This window comes from Lissotriton vulgaris, chromosome 8 (assembly GCF_964263255.1).
Source record: "Lissotriton vulgaris chromosome 8, aLisVul1.2, whole genome shotgun sequence".
NCBI classification, from domain to species: Eukaryota; Metazoa; Chordata; class Amphibia; order Caudata; family Salamandridae; genus Lissotriton; species Lissotriton vulgaris.
Window position 1 is genome coordinate 1,328,357,664 of NC_141696.1, and position 20,168 is coordinate 1,328,377,831.

General features: G+C 48.8%; 1 protein-coding gene across 3 annotated transcripts in view; it reads right to left on the bottom strand.

Moving 5' to 3' along the window:
• DYNC2H1 (dynein cytoplasmic 2 heavy chain 1) overlaps nucleotides 1-20,168 on the bottom strand; it is a 1,560,829-nt gene that overhangs the window by 1,246,204 nt on the left and 294,457 nt on the right. For all 3 annotated transcript variants that reach the window (XM_086935265.1, XM_086935264.1, XM_086935263.1), the window contains exon 18: nucleotides 6,227-6,354. In XM_086935265.1, the coding sequence (XP_086791391.1) occupies nucleotides 6,227-6,354 (128 nt within the window). The remainder of the gene's footprint in view (nucleotides 1-6,226; nucleotides 6,355-20,168) is intronic.

Below are 20,168 nucleotides of genomic sequence, written 5' to 3' on the forward strand. Positions count from 1 at the left end.
TTAAGTTGAAAATCCGTTGGTACCTTAGGCATGAAGCTGGGATTGGTACGAAGCACCACCGAATTGGAAGTGAACTGTAGAAAAAGCGATTTCCCCGTAAAAGCTTGAATGTCGCTGACCCTCCTAGCTGAAGTCAGCACTAAAAGGAGAGATACCTTCCAGGAAAGGAACTTAAGACCCACTTTATGAATAGGTTCAAAGGGGTGACGCATGAGCTGACCGAGCACCACATTAAAATGCCAAGATGGAGGCGGACGCCGGACAGGAGGAAACATTCTAAATAGTCCCTTAAAAAATTGAGTAGAGAGAGTTAGAACCATCCTGACGGAACCTTGAGATAGCTGCCAAGAATACTTTCAACGTGAGATGCGATAAACCTGATTTCGCCAATTGAAGAAAGAACAGTAAGATCTGTTCTGGTCTGGCATGAATTGGATGCAAATTGACAGACTGACACCAGGCGCAGAATCTCTTCCATTTAAGTTTGTATGTTTTAATCGTGGCAGGTGCCCTTGCATTGGCTAATACTTCTGCACAATCCGCAGGGTATCTAAGTGTGCGAATTCAAGATGTTGAGTAGCCAAGCTGCTAATCTCAAGAAGGCTGGGTCTGGGTGAACGACTTGACCCTCCTGGATGGACAGAACATTCGGTATTGGTGGAAACTGAATGGGATCGCACTCCAAAAGGAGAAGTTCAGTGAACCAGAATTGGCGCGGCCATCTGGGAGCATTGAGAATGAGATGACAAGGCTGTTTCTTCATCTTGCGGATGACTCTGGGAACCAACGGAATCGGAGGAAAGGCGTACGCATATATTTGTGACCAGTTTATCGAAAGCGCATTCCCGCACGAGTCCTTAACCCCTTCCACGCTGATGATGAGCTGGGCTCATCATGGCGTAGCCTCCTCGCACGCTGATGACGAGCCCAGCTCGTCACGTAACATACGATTTAAAAAATCTCAGCGTGCGAGCGGAATTCCGCTAGCACGCATGAGGTTAAGGGGAAGCTAGCTTGCGAAGTGTGGGCATTTGCGGTTCTGACTTGTTGCAAAGAGGTCCAGCTCGGGGCGGCCCCACTCCCGAAAGACCCGGTCCAACATTGGTTGATGGATGTCCCATTTGTAATTGGAAATTGCAGATCTGCTGAGGGAATCCGCTAGAACACTGGAGATCCCTTGAACATGGACAGCCGAGATGGTGATCCCCTGACTCAATGCCCAGTCCCAGATCTCCTGGGCTTGTTGAGAGAGCAGGGCTGACTTTGTACTGCCCTGTTTGTTTAAGTAATGCATACTTGTTGTATTGTCTGTCCAAATTAGTACTGAGGCCCCTTGGATGACTGTTCGAAAGGATTTCAAGGCCAAGAAAATGGCTTGCAGCTCCAGGAGACTGATGTGTCACTTCTTTTGTTGCACATTCCACTTTCATTTGACAGTCATTCCCTGAAGGTGTGCTCCCCATCCCTCGAGAGAAGCGCCCGTGGCGATGGTGAAGTTTGGCGATTCCGCTAGGAATGCACATCCCTCCTGTAAATTCTCATTGTGAGACAACAGTTGGGTATCAGAGGGATGCAGGATGACATCATCCCTAGGAAAGATTTGAACATCGGAACTGAAACATACTCTTTTTCTTGCAATAGGCGAGCTAACTTGCAGATCTTGTGTTGTCTTTCTTTTGAGACGAAAGCCTGAGCGAGTTGGGTGTCCTGTGTGGCTCCCAAGAAGGTCTTTCTTTGTGACGGAGTGAGATGGGATTTCTCAAAGTTGATGGAAAGACCCAGCGACTGGAATAGTGAACTCGCCTTGATAAGGCAATCGTCCAAGTATGGGAAGATTTGAATGGCCTCTAAGCGGGGGTGTGCCGCCACCGGAGCCAGAACTTTTGTGAAAACACGGTGCGCTGATCGAAGTCCAAAAGGGAGTACTTTCAACTGAAAATCCCTGCCAGCCACTCTGAATCGGAGGAATTGTTGAGGGTGCGTAGGTTAAGGATAGGGTGTCATTTCCTGATTTTTTCTGAATGATGAAAAACCTTGAGTAAAAACCTGTTCCTTTTTGCAAATAAGAGACCTTTTCGATCGCTCTCTTCCGTATCATCAAATTGATCTGGGTGAACAACTCCTTGATATGAGCTGGAGGTGGGCCCTTGGGAGGAGAATTTGGAGGGATCTTGATGAATTCTAAATTGTGACCCCCTGGCCACTATATCCAGGACCCACTTGTCTGTAGTAATTGCGGACCAGTTAGAGTAGAAACTGGATATTTTTCCTCCAACTTTTGACTGGGAGGAGGGGAGAGATGGTGGCAGGTGGCGTGTCTCATGGTTTCTTATTTCTTATTGGAATCTCTTCCACTGTAGGTGGATTTTCTCCCTAACTGCGTGTAGGAGTTACCTCGCTGTCCGTAAGACTGCTGTTTGTAGGGCTGGTATCTCTGGTTAGTTTGCGAGGTTTGGTATGACCTCTGCTGATTATAGTTTCCTCTGTTGGAATAGGATCCACGCCCTTTAGCACCTCAAAAGGACGACCTACGAAACTGAAGGCTACTCAAAGATCTCGCCGACTCCGTGTCCTTCTTGATAGCCTGTAAGGCCTCGTCAACATGTTAGCCAAAAAGAAAGTCGCCAGCAAATGGCATGTCGACTATTTTAGTTTGATCAACACAGCTGCACCCGCTAGCTGCCGGAAACCTGTAGACGCCACATCTACTGCTGCGTCAATCATGTCTGCTGAGGTGAGTTCACCTTCCGGCAATATCTGCCTCGCCTCCGACTTTGCATGTTCTGGTAACATTTCTACGTAAGGGGAAATGTCAGATCACATTTGTCAGCCGTGTCTCCCTAATATCACTAGGGAATTCGCAGCACGTACAGTTGTTGCTGCCATCATGGAGACCTTCTTTCCAATGGAATCCAATCGTCTGCCATCCATATCTGATGGAGCAGATATAGGCGAAGAGGGGTTCCTGGCCCGTCTCTGTGCCGCTTGGGCAACGACCAAATCAGCCTTCGGTTGTCCTATTAGGCATGCAGGAGATTTGTCCAGTGCTTTATATTTCTTGTCTAACCGGGGCAAGACAGCGGGAAGAGAATTGGGTGTTGCCATAATTTTTACACCTTCCTTTCATATGAAGTCAATAATGGGAATAGTTTTGACCTGTCTTCGTGGCTGGTCTTTAAAGTCATAAAGAAAACAATCGTCTTTCTTTATTTCCATTGGAATTAGAAATCTTTCAGTAGCCCTCTCCATCAGTAGATGGAAGCCTACGATGTCTACTGGAGGGGAACTAGCCGCAGCTGGTGCAGAAGGTGATGGCGTCTGAATTTGGTACTCATCCGACTCCGACAGAACAGATTTGTCATCCACCTCTCCTTCCTCTCTATCTTCACCCATGGTGTTATCCTGAGAATGATGAGATGACGCTGGAGAAGGTGGTCTTGGAGATCTCAAAGAAGATACAGAGGCTTGAGGCACTGGAGTTGATGGGAGAGACCCTGCCGACTCAGATGGAGGGAAACAACAATAGTAATCTTCTAACATGTACTGGAAATTATTGAGAAGGGCCAAAGGCATCTGTGCTGTGGGCATCGTAGTAGGAGTTTGATGCACAGGCTAAGAAAAGTGTTCCTCGTCTTGATCTTCTTCCTGAAATTTAATGAGCAATTCTGACGGACTTGTCGCAGTGTGGAACCTGTCGTCTACATCTGATTGCTCCTCGTCGTCATCAGAATCCAGCAGTTGCTCAGGCAATTTAAGGGGTGATAAAGTTTGCAATGATGAGCCACGTCTTTCAAGTAAAGAAGCTGCCGTAGCCGGTGCGTCAAAGGAGGCAGTAGACGGCGTGGAGGACCATACTTGCAAATCAGTGCAAGTTGACAGAAGAGGGGTCAACGGTCTTGCCGTCGACGGTGCCATCGTCGAAGGAGATGGTGTCGACGGGACATTTAAATTCGCCGATGGTGAAATCTTCTTCGACGGTAGCTTCGACGACGAGGCATCCTTCGTCGACTATGTCTTCGTCAACGAGACCTTTTTCGTTGACGATGTGGCCGTCGACGACGAGGTAGTCTTCGTAGATGGGTAGCCATCGATGGGGTAGTCTTCGTCGATGACGAAGCCGTTGCCGAGGTGGTTTTCGTCGATGGAGCACTCGTCGACGGAATCGTTCTTCCCTTTGCCACCGACGACGGAGCGTCGACGATAGATGGCATTACCTTCGTCGACGAGATAGGTCTTATCGAAACAGAGACCAGCGTAGATGGTGAAGAGGCTGACAACATGATTATTTTAGGCTTCGGTGATGAGAAGGTGACTGTCGACGTTGAAGTAGAGTCGACGACGATAATCGTCGACGAAGGAGCCATCGACGAGCCTGTCGATGGCGAGGTCTTCTTCTTCTGAGGAAATCCTTCTCAGAAAGCTTTTTCGACGCCAGAGACTTTCCAGTCTTTTTAGGGGGCAAAATAGAAGATGATTCAGAAGGTGGAGAAGCCTTTTTTGTAGAAGGGAAGCCAGAGCACTTGAAGGGCTGAACTTTCCTCAACACCTTAGCACCAGGAGAAGAGGAATCTTCTTCAGCCATCCTCTTTCTGGAGGATACAGATGACCCTGAAGCCACACTTCCCACTTCAGATAAAGGGTTATCCTGGTCTTTAATCTTCTGTAGCCACAGAAGTAGGCGTCCTTCCCTATCTCTGAGGGTCTTCTGAGGGAAGGTCCTGCAGATCTTACAATCTCTCACCTCATGATCAGCATACAGGCAGTAGATGCACTTTTTGTGGGGATCTTCTTTAAAAAGCTGGAGCTTCCCACAAGATTCACAAGGCCTGAAGAGAGATTTTTTAGTAGATGACATCCTAAGGATACAAAACCAGTCAGAAAAGAGAAGTACTGAGCAGAGCTCAGGGAGACTCACTTCACACGACGTGGGGAAGAAAATCTGAGAGCCTGGGCCTCTGGGGGGAACACTTGGGTGGGTGCTGTCGCCTGATTGGCTGCAGTTTGGGCTATACAAAATGACTATGATAGTCATGAGTGTGGAGGTTTTTTCTCTTGTAGTTTGGGGCTACTTTACTTCCTGGTTGTGTTTTACCAAGGTTTTTTGTTTATTATAGGCATATTATTGCTATTTTATGTACCGTGGGATTCCCACTCCAACAACGGGGAATGATTCAAGCATGTGAATCTATGAAAGACACCCCTAATACTGGAGAAATGCTCATTAGTGCAACCATTCTGGGATGAAGTGAGGAAAACTGTGGGTAGGGTACTTGGATACCCCTCCCGGATGACCGCAAAGTAATTGTGTTAGGTTACATGGTCTGTGTGGGACAAAACTAGTGCTGGCATTTAAGGGGAAAAGGATGGCGTCTCCTTGATGGTATCAAAGGTTATGGACACTATGTGCCATAGAGATATTTATGCATTAAGTGGAAGGCCAGCAAATTCAAGGATAAATGGGGAAATGTATTGATATATTAAACAGTGGACCTTCATTCTCCATGTGCTCACCACGATGAGTGGCTGTGTTTATCCTTAATACAGGAACTGAGAATACGGAATAAAAATTGTAAGGCATTTGTGGAGAAGTGTGGCTCAGGGGTTAGAGGCGGCAGACCCGGAAGCTGAGATCGGCCCTGGACCAGGGTTCAATTCCCCACCTCGGCGGGTCTTGGGCTAAAAATTCCACGGACTTGATAATTCTCGCTCCGGTGCCTTCTCGACTCACGGGTTCACACTCTGCGACTCTGGGCAATAGCCTGCTTAATCTCCACAACGGCCCCTCGCGGCGGGATGCCTGGCTTTCACCTTGTGGATACCCTGCCAGGGGCTATCTCACAGGGGAATACCAGGACGGGTTCCCTAAGCAAGCGCCGGGACACCCACTGCGGGTAGCTGTGCCCTATATAAGCTCAAATACATTTACATTTACATTTACATTTGTGACTACACAATGTGGGGTAGCACTACTCAGTTAGGGAAAAGGAGATTTTATGCTATCTGTTTATAAGTTGATGTTTGATAAAGGAAACTTCACCACTAAATTGAGTCTCACAAAGTCATTTGCTACGCAATGTCCTTTTGGTGCACTATATTCTTGTTTTTCTATTTCATAAAACATCCCATTTTGTACAGCAACTCTTTCAATACATAATGCCCTTCATTCCTAAAGAACAATATGAAAGATGAAAAATAGCAAACTTGAGAAAAATTGATTTTTCTTTACCTTGGAAGACGTTCTGCTTCTTTGCCCCTCACTTTTAAGGCTTTGAAGTTTTTCTCCCAATCATATACACTGAGAAGGTTGTTGTCCACAAGTGTCTCCACATTTACTTGTCCAATAACAACCCATTCCTGTTAAACAGTAGGGAAACATTTTATGTTTTACAGAAAAAAAAGAATGAAGACATCAAGTTTTTGTTTTATGAGCTATAAAGACTGCTTGACATGATTAAACCCACGTAGCATTCCCAAAAACTTTAAAAAATGTATAGTGCCCCGCTATGCTACATATAGATCGCATTCTTAATGACAGAACAGTATAATTAAAAACAAACTGTAACAGAGCGTGAGAGCCATGTAAAACCTTTAAGTCAGTTTCTCCATTAACAGTTCACTTGAATAACCAACAGTAAGGAGGTGGAAAGGTGTACAGATTTGTGCCCACAGGACTCAGAGTCACCCCTACAGTAGTCACTCCTAAGAGGGCCAGGAACAACAGAGAAACCAGAGGTTGGCATGGAGGCTCTAAGCAGGAGACTAAGGAGTGTCCGTCAGGCTGAGTAGCCAGGGCTTATGGGGAGGGAAACAGGCACACAAATGCCTTGGCCTCAGTACACCATGTCCCTAGGAATCACCAGCAGACCACAGACCACAAGTAGACTTACTTGAAGAAGTAGGAAAGATCCCAGACTTCAGGGAGGAATTTCAGAGTTACTTGAAATTAATGGGGAAAACACAGAGGATGCCATGATCAAACCATGAGGGGAAAGGGGAGGAGTAGGGAACTTTATAGGGGTGTGGTCCCAGGCTCAAGAACTGATAGGAGTGGTAAGGAATAGACAAGAAAAGCCACAAACGGGGCTACTTGGAAGGAGGGGAGAGAGATGAAGGAGGTAGGGGCCAGTCCCATTAAAACCCTGTCCACTCTCGATCGAGGCAAATGCTAGCTGAAGGCAGTGCCAAGCCTTACATGAAGAACCCCTTCTTACAGGCAACAGGCAAATGCAAACCAGAGAAGCTAACCTCATCATTCGGCAACTCCACCCCTACCGTCACGGAAAACGATGACCACAATGCTGCAGCCAAACCCTGCACAGATGGATCTCCGCAGTACCAACACCTTAGCCCCCTCAAGAAAAACAACAACACACAAGCCAAGAAAGCTAGATGGTTTACCACTGAACTTTGAGAGTCCAGACGCACCCGCCGCTGCCTCGAAAGGGACTGGAGGAACACCAAATACACAGAAGCCCACAACAACTTCAGAGCCTCCACCAAAGTCCACCACCAACTCAACAGAAAAACATGTAAAAAAGCAATAAAAGACAGAATCTCCACCCAAGCACACAATAGCAAAGAACTCTCGGACCCTACATCAACCACCTGCAGAGTCCCCCAGGGGTCATCCTTCAGCCCTACGCTCTTCAATGACTACATGGCTCCGCTCGCCCCCATCGTCAGAACCTACGGACTCAACATTGTGTCATACACAGACGACACCCAACTCATCCTCTCCCTATCCAACGAACCCAACACCGTCAGACACAATTTTCGGGAAGGCATGGAAGCCGTCGCCAAATGGATGAATAACAGCTGCCTTCAACAAAACACCAACAAAACAAAAGTACTCATCATGGGCCCACACCCCAACACCTGGAATGACACCTGGGCCCCCCCCCACCCCCGGAGGTCCGCCCACCCCCACGGACCACGCATGCAACCTGGGAATCATCCAGGACTCTGAACTCAAAATGGACCGCCAGATCACCGCCGTCTCATCCTCCTGCTTCCACACCCTCTGCCCCCTATGCAAGACCTTCAAATGGATCACCCTCGAACACAGAAAGACCGTCACTCACGCCCTGATCACCAGCAGACTCGACTACGGCACGCACTCTCCGCCGGAATAAACAAAAACCTCACACGCAAGCTACAGAACATCCAGAACACCACCGCAAGTCTGGTCCTCAACCTGCCAAGACACTGCCACATCTCCCAGCATCTGCGCACACTCCACTGGCTCTCCATCGAAGCTACAGTCACCATCAAGATTATCACCCACGCTCACAAGGCCCTCCACAACACCGGACTAGCATACCTGAAGAGCTGAATCAAATTCCACACACCCCCAAAGGACCCTACGATCAGCCCAGCTCTCCTACACCGTGGTCCCCCGCACCAAAAAGACCAGATCAGGCGGCCGCTCCATCTTCCTCGCGGCCAGAGCCTGGAAAGCCCTCCCTCTCCATCCCAGACAGACAACATCTCTTCCCACCCCCAGCACCTTGAGACCCTCACGGTGAGTAGTAGCGCTTGATAAACGTGTGATTGATTGATTGATTTATTGATTGATTGATAACCTTAAGGACCATGAATTTACTTCTGAGGGTTGAACAGAACTTTGATTTGTGGTCAATATCTAAACTTCTATACAAACTGTGATATTGAATTTACACCAAAGATTAAGAAGAAAATTAGAGTTAGATATGATTTGACCATCTAAGCAATCACTAAATATCAATGTTTCTGACAAGAGAAAGAACAGAGCCCAGCCTGAGGTGGCATACTTAATCATATGGTTACTCCTCACACCACAAGAACCTGTTGTGATGGGGGCTACAGCTCTTTGATATTAAACCAGCCCTAAGAGAGGCTCAGGTGTGGGTGAAATTCCCACAGTGCAAAGAATTGACTGTGTTTAAAAACTATTTCCTAGTCAGACCGTAGAATTCTATTCGGTCTCCAAGTGACAGGATTAAAAACAGTGGAGTGAAGCAGGGAAGAGACCCATCACTGACTATGTAGATTGGTCAACATGTTTCCAGCCTAAAATTACCCTTAAAGAGGTGTAGTGTGCATTCGCCAGGACCTATTAGAGTCACTCTCTTTGCTATAAAATACAGTGTAAGGTATAAAATTGTAAAGATACTGGTACAAACAGCGGTTACCAAAGACGATCCACCTCTTAGGGTGCCTGTGAAATAAAAATGATCGTCAGAACATTGTGCATTTGTAGGTATCCCTGTGTCATTCCTACGTAATACCTTGATAGTGTCATCGGATTGGAGGTGCACCCCAGCTTAACTCTCAAAGGGCTGGTTAATATTAAAGAGCTCCTACCAATTCAGGAGTTGCAGCCCACATCACAACAGATTGTTGTGGTATGAGGACGGACCCTATGATGAAGCATGCGGCTAGGTCCAGCTTCCAACCCTTTAGTGCAGTCCCTCTCCCCGACCCACTTCAGGCCCGGGGGACCCATACCCAAAGGGGAGGGAGGGAGGGCCAAACTTAACTTAAAGTGGAGGGGGCATATGAGCCCCTCCCCAGTCTATTGTGGCTCTAGGGACCTAAGCCTCTTGGCTGGTCTTTCTTTTAGGTGAGTTCCCGCTACCAACCTGAGGCACCCACCAAACAGCAAGTTACATGGTGTGGGGGGAGCCCAGGGCATCCGTGGCCCGAGCTAACTCAAACGCATGCTGCAGGAGCCAGCATTGGTCTCGCCCGATAGGAGCAATGTGGGTTTCCATGCACGCAAGAGCGTAGGCAGGGAAACAAAAATCTGCTCCCACCCTGAGGGGGTATTTTTAAAGCTCTTTGATGTTGCCCTCTGCTTGATTCCATGAGAGTTCTATGTGCTCCCCTGAGGTACGTGGGCCTTGGAAGTGTACTCATGGGTTGGTTGGGTACTAAAGGAAGTCTGGGAATCTTTCAAAACTTTTGCCCCAGAGTTTCAAGTGGATGACTGTGAAAAGTATCGGACTGGTAGATCTATGGCTCCGGATTTACTTTCTCTGTAAGGAGGAGTTTTTCCTTGGAAAAACAACAATGTTCCCTTTCAGACTGGAACTTAAAAATGTCTTCAAACTTACCTACTTCCAGGCCCTAGAAGCACCAATTGACTTGATAAATCCGATCCACACTCCATCGGAGTTTGGGTAAGCCTCAAATCGCGTATAGGTCTTGGTTCACCATGACTATTCACTACCATTGGTGCTTTGCACTTTGTGGAGCTATTTTCACATTTAAATCTTTAAAAATACATATTCCCTGGTCCCCTTATTGGATTTTTGTCATTCTGGTGTCATTCTGCTTAGTAAAGTCTTCATTATTGTTATAAATTGGATTAGGGTGTTTACTGTGTTGTGTTTCAGACTTTAATTGTTTTGGTACTTTTAAATGCATTACACATCTTTGTTAATTTAAGTCTGTCTTCTCTGTGCCATAGCAACCAGTGGTAGAGCCAGGTTTAAATTATGGAAACCTTTGACTTGACCTAAAAGGATAGTGACTTTATTACTTGTGGTGGAGACCAATCTACACAAAGTAATAAACCCCTTTCACACATATACATCTAAGAACTAATTAGTAGAGAGATGTAAGAGATCAGGAGAATTTAAATTGTAAGAGGCTGTGATGCATCGCATAGAAGTGTCTATAAGAAAACAAGTTACTTACCTGTAACTTTGGTTCCCCAGTATTGGTAACTTTCATAGATTCCCATGCTTTGTATCATTCCCCGTCGTCGGACTGGGAGTCTCGTGATAAAAAATATCATAGTAGTAGGTACAAAAGAGAAAGGAAAGGCCTAGGCCTCATTCCCTTTTCTAACATATCAGCCTCTTTTTGTAAAAGAGACCAAACTCTAGGCATCAGCCAATCAGAAGAGCCTCACCCTTAGAACCTTCCTGAAGGAACCTCAGAGCCTCAGATTTTCGTAGTCGTAGTGTGCTAGACACCATACTTGCTGAAGGCTGAGCTTTCCCCGGGGAGGTGGGTGGGCGCATGGGAATCTATGAAAGTTACCAATACTGGGGAACCAAAGTTACAGGTAAGTAACTTGTTTTCTTGCCCCAGTATTGGAACTTTCATAGATTCCCATGCTTTGTATCAGAATAGCAAGCAGTAAACACCATAAACACATTTTGTAACGAAGTATATCATAACATTAGCAAGAAAACTACAAAATGTGTTACCCTTGGAAGGTGGGATAGAAAGGAAAGCTAACCAATCACTTGAAGAGGTTTCTCAGGACAGCCTGGCCCACAGCCGCGTCATCCTGCTGCAATGACTCTAAGCAATAATGCTTAGTGGACGTGTGCACGCTGCTCCAGGTAGCAGCCCTGCAGATGTCTTTGATATGTACCCCCGCAAAGAGGGCCGTAGAAGAAGCCACTGATCTCGTTGAGTGAGCACGGATCCTGCCCACTAGAGGTTTCCCTGCTATCTTGTGGCAATGCAGAATGGCACTCGAAATCCATCTTGAGATCCCCTGTTTGGACAGAGGGAGACCTTTGTTTGGACCGCCAAAAGCAATGAACAATTGCGAAGATTTTCTAAAGTCTTTGGTTCGGTCTATGTAGAATTTTAGACAGCGTTGTAAATCCAGAGTGTGCAATGTCTTTTCTGCTGGAGTGACTGAGTTCGGAAAAAATGTCTTTAGGATCACAGGCTCATTTAGGTGAAAGTCAGTGGGGACCTTGGGAATGAACCTTGGGTTCGTCCGCAAGATGGTAGTGTTCTTTTTGAACTGCAAAAATGGTTCTTGGATAGTTAGGGCCTGCATCTCACCTACTCGCCTCGCTGATGTGAGGGCCAAGACTAAAGCCAATTTCCATGATAAGTATTTTAGGTCTGAGCGGTGAATCGGCTCAAAAGGTCCCTTCATTAGTTGAGCCAGGACTAAGTTTAGATGCCATGCAGGTGGAGGAGATCGCACTGGCGGATAGACCCTGAACAGGCCTTTGAGGAATTGTTTGACAATTCTCGCAGACCATAACGAAGGACCAGAATCAGATCTTCTGAATCTCGAAATCGCTGCTAAATGAACCTTGATAGTAGAATGGGACAGATTAGACTTAGCTAGCGAGAGCAGGTAAGGTAGGAGCTGATGAGGTTTTGACGTGAAAGGATCAATTCTTTCTTTCTTACACCAAATACAGAATCTTTTCCACTTCAGTCTGTATGTTTTGTTTGTGGACGGCGCCCTTGCCTGAGAGAGGATGTCTTTGACCTCTTCGGAAAGAGGAACATTCATGTATTCTAGCTGGTCAGGAGCCATGCAGTCAGGTGCAACGATCTTGGGTCTGGATGCCAAACTTGTCCTTCGGACATTGTTAGGATATCCGGAACATCCTCCAGCGTTATCGGAGGTACTAGCGATAGCAGATGGAGCTCGGTGTACCAGAATTGTCTTGGCCATGCCGGGGCTATAAGGATTAGCTTGCATGGTTCCGTACTCATTTTCCTGATGAGACGAGGAAGTAGGGGAATGGGTGGGAATGCATAGAGAAACCTCCCCGTCCAAGCTATTGATAGGGCATTGCCCAATGAGCCTTGATGGTGGAACCTGCTGGGGTAGGCTCTGCATTTTCTGTTGGTTGGCGTCGCAAAAAGGTCCGCCTCCGGTGTGCCCCATGTCTGAAAGAGCAGATCTAGAACCTGTTGTTTCAGCTCCCACTCGTGACTGACTGAGGTGAGCCTGCTCAGCCTGTCGGAGCCCTCGTTTAGCACTCCTGGTAAGTGCTCTGCCTTTAGAGAAATTCCGTGAAGAATTGTCCATTCCAGAATCTGTTGAGCCTCTCGCGACAAGAGGAGTGACCTCGTCCCTCCTTCCTTGTTCACATAATGCATAGCCGTGGTGTTGTCCGTCCTGACTAGCACTTGTGAACCCTGGAGACGCGGAAGAAAGGCTTGAAGGGCTAGCCTGATCGCTCTCAGCTCCAACAGGTTGATGTGTAGCTTTTGGTCGCTTGGAGACCAATGGCCGCTGACCTGCAAGTCATGCATCACTGCTCCCCATCCCTCCAATGACGTACCCGTCGTCAGTATGTGAGGTGATGGAACGCTTGCGAAGGATAGACATTGGCATAAATTTTGTTGATGCGACCACCAAAGCACTGCCTCCTTCATCTCTCGAGTGACCATCACTTTGTCGTCGAACGATCCGTGCACTTGCTGCCACTGGAGGTCCAGTTGCTCCTGCAGGGGGCGCATCCGGAGCCTGCAGTGCGGGATCAGGGGAATACATGATGACATCACCCCCAGCAGCGACTTGTAGCTGCGTACAGAAAGACACTTTTTTCTTTGAAGGCCTCGTGCTAATCTTTGCAGTTTCTGTATCCTCTCTCGAGTAGGAAATGCCTTTGAGAGCTGCGAATCCAACACCGCTCCCAGGAACCGCGCTGTCCGTGATGGCAGCAGCGTGGATTTCTCCATGTTCAAGGTGAGACCCAGATTTTGGAACAGATTGGTGCAAGCCTGCACCGCGTCCTGCGCTAATGCTCTGGTCGGGGCCTTTAGTAACCAATCGTCCAGGTAAGGGAAGACCTGGAAGTGGTTTTTCCGCAGAAATGCTGCTACAGGTGCCAGCACCTTCGTAAAAATTCTTGGAGCAGAGCGAAGGCCGAACGGCAAAACTCTGAACTGAAAATGGCTCTTGGCTACTGTGAAGCGTAGGAACCTTCTGTGTGCTGGGTGAATCGGGACATGGAAGTACGCATCCTCCAGATCGAGTGTGGCCATAAAATCCCCCGGGTTGACCATCTTCAAAACGTCCTGTAGGGATACCATCCTGAAGGATAAGGAGATGAGATAGGCATTTAGCTCCCTGAGGTCCAGGATGGGACGCCATTTCTCCTGCGTTTTTCTCACCAGGAAGAACCTGGAATAGAAACCGTGGCCCTGTTGATTGGAGGGGACCGGCTCTATCACTCCTTTGCGGAGCATTTGTTGTACTTCTAGCCGTAGGAGATGCAGATGTTTTAATGGGATGGCTGACGGGGGTCTGGGTGGAGGGACTTCCGTAAACTCCAAAGTATGTCCTCGTTTGATGATGTTGAGCACCCAACGGTCTGATGTAATTTGGGACTAGTTCAGAAGGAATTTTGACACCCTGCCTCCAACTGATGATCTCTTGGAGGAGGGAGCAGTAGGCAGAGCCAGAAGGCCGCTATTGGCGTTTGGACGAGTCCCGTCCACGGGCAGCTTGCTTGCCTTTGTTGTAAGGCCGTGAGTAACCAGAGGACTGGCCCTGTCTCTGTTGGTATGACTGGCGGTTCGGCTGGTATCCAGAGCTGTTCGAAGATTAGCGCTGTTGTTGGTATGCGCCTCTGTAGGCCCCACCTCTGCCTCTTGCTCCTCTAAAAGGAGTTTTGCGGTACTGGAGTGTTCCCAGCGATCTAGCTGTCTCCGTGTCTTTTTTGATCTCCTGAAGTGTATCGTCGATCAATTTGCCGAAGAGTGCCTCGCCGTCAAAAGGTAGATCAAGTACCTTGTTTTGGATTTCTGGCCTAAACCAAGTCGCCTTTAGCCACCCTTGGCGTCTCAACACTGCCGCTCCTGCCAAAGCCCTAAAGGACGTTGTGGCAATGTCCATGGCACAGTCTATTATCTCCATGGAGACCGCTTCACCTTCTTGCAAGATTTTCTTGGCTTCCAGCCCTGATTCTGGTGGAAGTTGATCCAAATAGGGAGCTATATCGCACCATAACTGGCGATCATATCGTCCCAATATTGCCAGAGCATTGGCGGCGCCAACCAGAAGGCTAGCAATGGATGAAAATCTCTTGCCTGTGTTATCAAGCCATCGTCCATGCTTGTCAGGAGGGGCTGTCAAGGGAGCAGAAGGGTTCCGTGATTTCCTTTGCGCTGCCTGTGAGATAACAGAGTCCGGCTTGGGATGACCTGTCAGCACTGCCGGTCCATCCTCTGGCGCTTTATACTTTTTGTCAAGGCGCGGTAGCATAGGGACCACCGTCGCTGGGTTTTTCATGGTCTTCAAACCTTCCTCCCATAGATGTTCGACAATCGGAATGGACCTCGTAGTTTTGCGGTGAGTGTCTTTAAAATCGTACAAGAAACAGTCTGTGGTTTGAGCAGGCAACACCAATTTAAATCGGCCGGCTGCACGCTCCATCAGTTGGTGAAAGCTGCCGATGTCAGCAGGAGGAGAATCACCTAAGTCTTGGTGAGGTGAAGCTTGATCCGGGATGATGTAGTCATTGCATTCATCCCCTTCTTGATCTGAGTCTTGATTATCACCGGATGACACATCCGTATCATTATTATGATCCCTATCCGGATCATCGGCTGTTTCCGACGCAGCCTGGGGCACTGGCCGCTGTGGTTGAGGAGGAGTCTGTACCGGGTGTACGGGAGGGACAACCGAAGAGTGGTCCTTCACTGGTGTCGACGGAGTAGACTTCCTCGGTGCTGGTCGCTCGGCTTTCGACTTGTAGTCCTGCAGCATTTTGTGTAGGTCATGCAGGAATGACGTCGGGACTGAAAACATGTCTTGTGGTTCATAGTCCCTTGAGTGGTCTGTTTGTGGGTAGTCACCTCCACCTTGTTCATACGCCTCCTCTGAGTCCGTCTCTTGACTTTTGATGAGAAGCTGAGATGGGCTATTCGCATAATCAAAACCATCCTGACCGTCTCCCTCAGAGTCCTCCTGGTCTAGCAACATAGTGGGAGGTAAAGAGGTCCCCCTCCTTGGGGATGTCATTTCAGGTGTGATCCTTGTGAGAGAAATTGTTACCCTTCTCTCCGCAGCCAGTATCGTTGGTTGGTCCGTCGACACCGGAGAAATCCTCGTCGACGAGATAGGAATAGCAGATGTCGTCGTCGACGCCACCGACGACGAGCCCGCCGTCGATGTAGAAATTGTTGTCGTCGTCGAAGCACTCGTCGACGACATGACCGTCGTCGACACCGTCGTCGACACCGCCGTCGATGTCGTCATCATCGGCACTGCTGTCGTCGGCACCGCCGTCGACGATGATGTTTTCTTCGTCGACGATGTCTTCGTCTTCGTCGACGATGTCGTCGGCATACTTCCCGTCGACGCTGCAGTCGTCGAGCTCTTCTTCGACGGCGACGGAGCTTTCGTCGTCGACGCTCCCGTCGACGAGCCCGTCGGCTGGACCAATTGGATCTTGGGCTTCATTTTCGTCGTCGATGGAGCCACCGTTGACAAAGTCTTCGTCGTAGAGGACTTGGAACTCCTCTCTGAAGAGTGTGATGAGGGTCTCTTGAAGGCTGGGTCTGTCTTCTCACCCTTAGGAGGCGAAACCAGTTCTGCCTTGCCAGACCCACTGTGGTGGGGGGAACCTCCTGAACCCCGGCCATCAGACTCCCTGGGGGTCTTCTTTGAAGCCTTTGAGGGGCGCCCAATAGAGGAAGATGGGAACCTCTACCCCTTTTCACTAACCTTCTTGAGGAAGCACAGGAAGCCGATTCCTCCTCATCACTGGAAACTCCATGTTTCCTTTCCTTCTGCCTCTGCAACCATGTAAGAAGCCTTCCAGCACGATCTCTCAAGGTCTTGGTGGAGAGAGTGCGGCAAATCTTACAGTCCTCTGCCTTGTGATCTGGATACAGGCAGTAGATGCAATCCTTGGTTTGTCTTCCACAAACAGCATTTTCTTCCCACAGGTGGAACAGGGCTTGAAAAGGGCTTTCTTCTTCTCAACCTCAGACATCTTGATGAAGAAAGAGTTTCCTGAAGAAATCTGAAGAAAATGCTGAAGAAATAACTGTTGAAATGATTTTGAAAGAGTAGAAATAGAGCAGAGCTCAATAGAGACTCCCTAGCACAACGTGCGGTAGAAAATCTGAGGCTCTGTGGTTCCTTCAGGAAGGTGCTAAGGGTGAGGCTCTTCTGATTGGCTGACGCCTAGAGTTTGGTCTCTTTTACAAAAAGAGGCTGATATGTTACAAAAGGGAATGAGGCCTAGGCCTTTCCTTTCTCTTTTGTACCTACTACTATGATATTTTTTATTACCGAGACTCCCAGTCCGACGACGGGGAATGATACAAAGCATGGGAATCTATGAAAGTTCCAATACTGGGGCAAAGGTTACTTTCATATTAATTCAATATAAGGTGCTTCAAATGGTATATTTAATTAATCAAGATTATGTGATGGGCCAGTTGTCTGCAAAAAATGCTTGAAGTGTGATGGAGATGACTAAACTTTTATTCTATTTTATTCACACTATCTGGGGTGTCCAGCTTATCAAGTATTTCATGGAGAGTTAAGAAAAACAGTGGTGCATGAATCATGGGAAGAGGACAGGAAATGTCCTAACTCTACAAAATATTACACTGGGATTTGGGAAATCAAAAATGTTATAAATGTTATGTGTTTATTGATATAGGACCAATACACGTTTCTCTGTTGGTGGTTAAGTGAATGGTTTTGACGCACAAGTTACTACTTGTGTAACGATATATCAGTAAGAGACATTAGTTAGTGATAGATTCCTTACCTTAGAATATCCCCAGGCGTCAGACTGGATCCGGAAACTTTTGCGTAGCAGTACCCTTGCGCGTCGGTAAGCGTCGTCTGCGGCTCATCGTCCGTCGTCGGCGCCGTGATGACGTCGTCGGAGTACTTAAACGCCGCCTCCGCGTGCTGACGTCAGTTCTTAGACACAGCTTTTCCCACGCCAGAAACGCAGAGCAATGCCAAAAACCAACACTGGTGCCAGAAACTAGGGCCCTGAAAGGGGATGACCTTAACCCTAGATATTGGTTCGCAGAACGGGGAGGGTGGGTGGGTCGGTAAGGAATCTATCACTAACTAATGTCTCTTACAGATATATTGTTACACAAGTAGTAACTTGTGCATCTGAAAGAGACACGTTAGTGATAGATTCCTTACCTTAGAATAGATACCCCAGCAATACCAACCCCGTGGTGGTGGGTCTGCAAACCAATAATCAGACCAGAAAGTCCTGGAGGACGGAACGGCCGAAAAAGCCATCCCTCCGGACTTGACTGTCCAGGCAATAACGTCGTGCAAACGTGTGCAGTGAGGCCCACGTAGCCGCCTGGCAAATGTCCTGCCAGGGCACACCTCGGCCCAAGGCAGTTGTAGTCGCTGTGGCTCGAGTAATGAGCCCTCAGCCCCACAGGGGGTTCCTTCTTAGCCAAGGAGTAACACGCCTGGATACACAAGATGATCCACCGCTAGATGGTCCGCTTGTGCACTGCTTTCCCTTTCTTAGCGCCCACGTAACCAACAAAGAGTTGGTCATCCACCCGGAACTGGCGTGTGCGATCCAAATAAAATGAGAGCGCACGTTTTGGGTCCAGACGGTGGAGCCTCTCTTCCTCCCTCGAGGGATGCGGAGGCGGAAAGAAGGTGGGCAAAGTGATAGATCGCCCAATGTGGAAGGCCGTGACTACCTTGGGTAGGAAGGAGGGCCTTGTCCGTAACACAACCTTGTCCGGATGGACTGAAAGGAAGGGAAGTTTACAAGATAGAGCCTGGAGCTCACTAACTCTCCTGGCAGAGGTGATGGCTACCAGGAAGGCAGTCTTCAAAGTGAGAAGGTGAAGAGGACAGTTGTGGAGTGGCTCAGAAATGTAAGAACCAAGTTCAAGTCCCACTGAGGCATCACAAAGGGCACAAGAGGGTACGTATGTGTGATGCCTTTCAGGAATCGATTAACGATAGGGGACTTGAACAAAGAAGGTTGATCAGGCAGCCTCAAAAAGGCTGAAAGAGCAGAAAGGGTAGCCCTTGATAGTGCCCAGAGCAGAGCCCTGCTGGGCAAGAGAGAGAAGAACGAGAAGAACCTCAGAAAGAGGGGCATTGAGGGGATACACAGCCTTTGCTGCGCACCATGCCACAAATCTGTTCCACCTGCAGGCGTATACCGTCTTAGTGGAGGGACTCCTGGCTGCCAGAATGATGTTACAGACTTCAGGAGGCAAGACAAATGGTCTCAACTGTCGCCGCTCAATCTCCAAGCATGGAGGTGGAGACTGGACAGGTTCGGGTTGAGGACCGTCCCCTGCTGCTGCGACAGAAGGTCCTCCTGAAGAGGCAGACGAACCGGGGGATCGACTGACATACTGAGTAGCTCGGGATACCAGTATCTTCGTGCCTAGTCCGGAGCCACAAGGATGACTTGTGCCCGGTCGCGCTTGATCTTCTTCAGCACTCTGGGTAGAAATGGTATAGGCGGAAAGGCGTACAACAGACCGCAACTCCACTTGCGACGAAAAGCGTCTCCGAGCGAGTGCCGCCTTGGAAATTCCAACGCGCAGAACTGATGACATTGCGCGTTCTCTTCGGTGGCGAATAGATCTAACCAAGGCTCTCCCCATCGCAGAAAGAGACCTTGCGCCACGTCCGAGTTCAGACGCCATTCGTGATCCATCATGCACCGGCGGCTGAGTTTGTCCGCCCTGGCGTTCAGAGAACCTGCCAGGTGTTGAACCACCAGAGTCACGCCCTGATGTTCCAGCCATTGCCAGAGACGCAGAGCCTCCTGGCAGAGGGTCCACGACCCCACCCCGCCCTGTTTGTTGTAGTACCACATGGCGGTGGTGTTGTCCGTGAACACCTGCACTACACTCCCCAGAACAGAGGGGAGGAATGCCTTCAGTGCTAGACGAATCGCCCGTAGCTCCAAAAGGTTGATATGGAGCCGGGACTCCGCCGGAGACCAGAGGCCTCTGATCTCCGCCTCTCTCATGTGGCCTCCCCAGCCCTGGAGGGACGCGTCCGTCACAACTACGTGCTCCGGTTGGGGAAGGGAGAGGGATCTGCCGCTGACCCAATCGCCGTCCGTGAGCCACCACTGCAACTGTCTCGCACTGCCCTCCGAGATCAGGACATGGTCGGACAGGTTGCCCTGATGCTGGGCCCACTGAAACTTCAGGTCCCACTGCAGAGCCCCCATCCGCCACCGGGCGTGATGCACCAGAAGGATGCAGGAAGCCATCAGCCCCAGAAGCCGCAGCGTCAACCTGACTGAAACCCGGGATAAAGGCTGGAAGATCGGAATCAGAGCCTGTATATCCCGAACCCGCTGCCCGGGTGGGTAAACCCAAAACTGCGCCGAGTCGAGAACCGCTCCGATGAAAAGGAGCTTCTGAGAGGGGCACAGGTGTGACTTCGGCACATTGATGGAGAACCCCAGCTGGTGCAA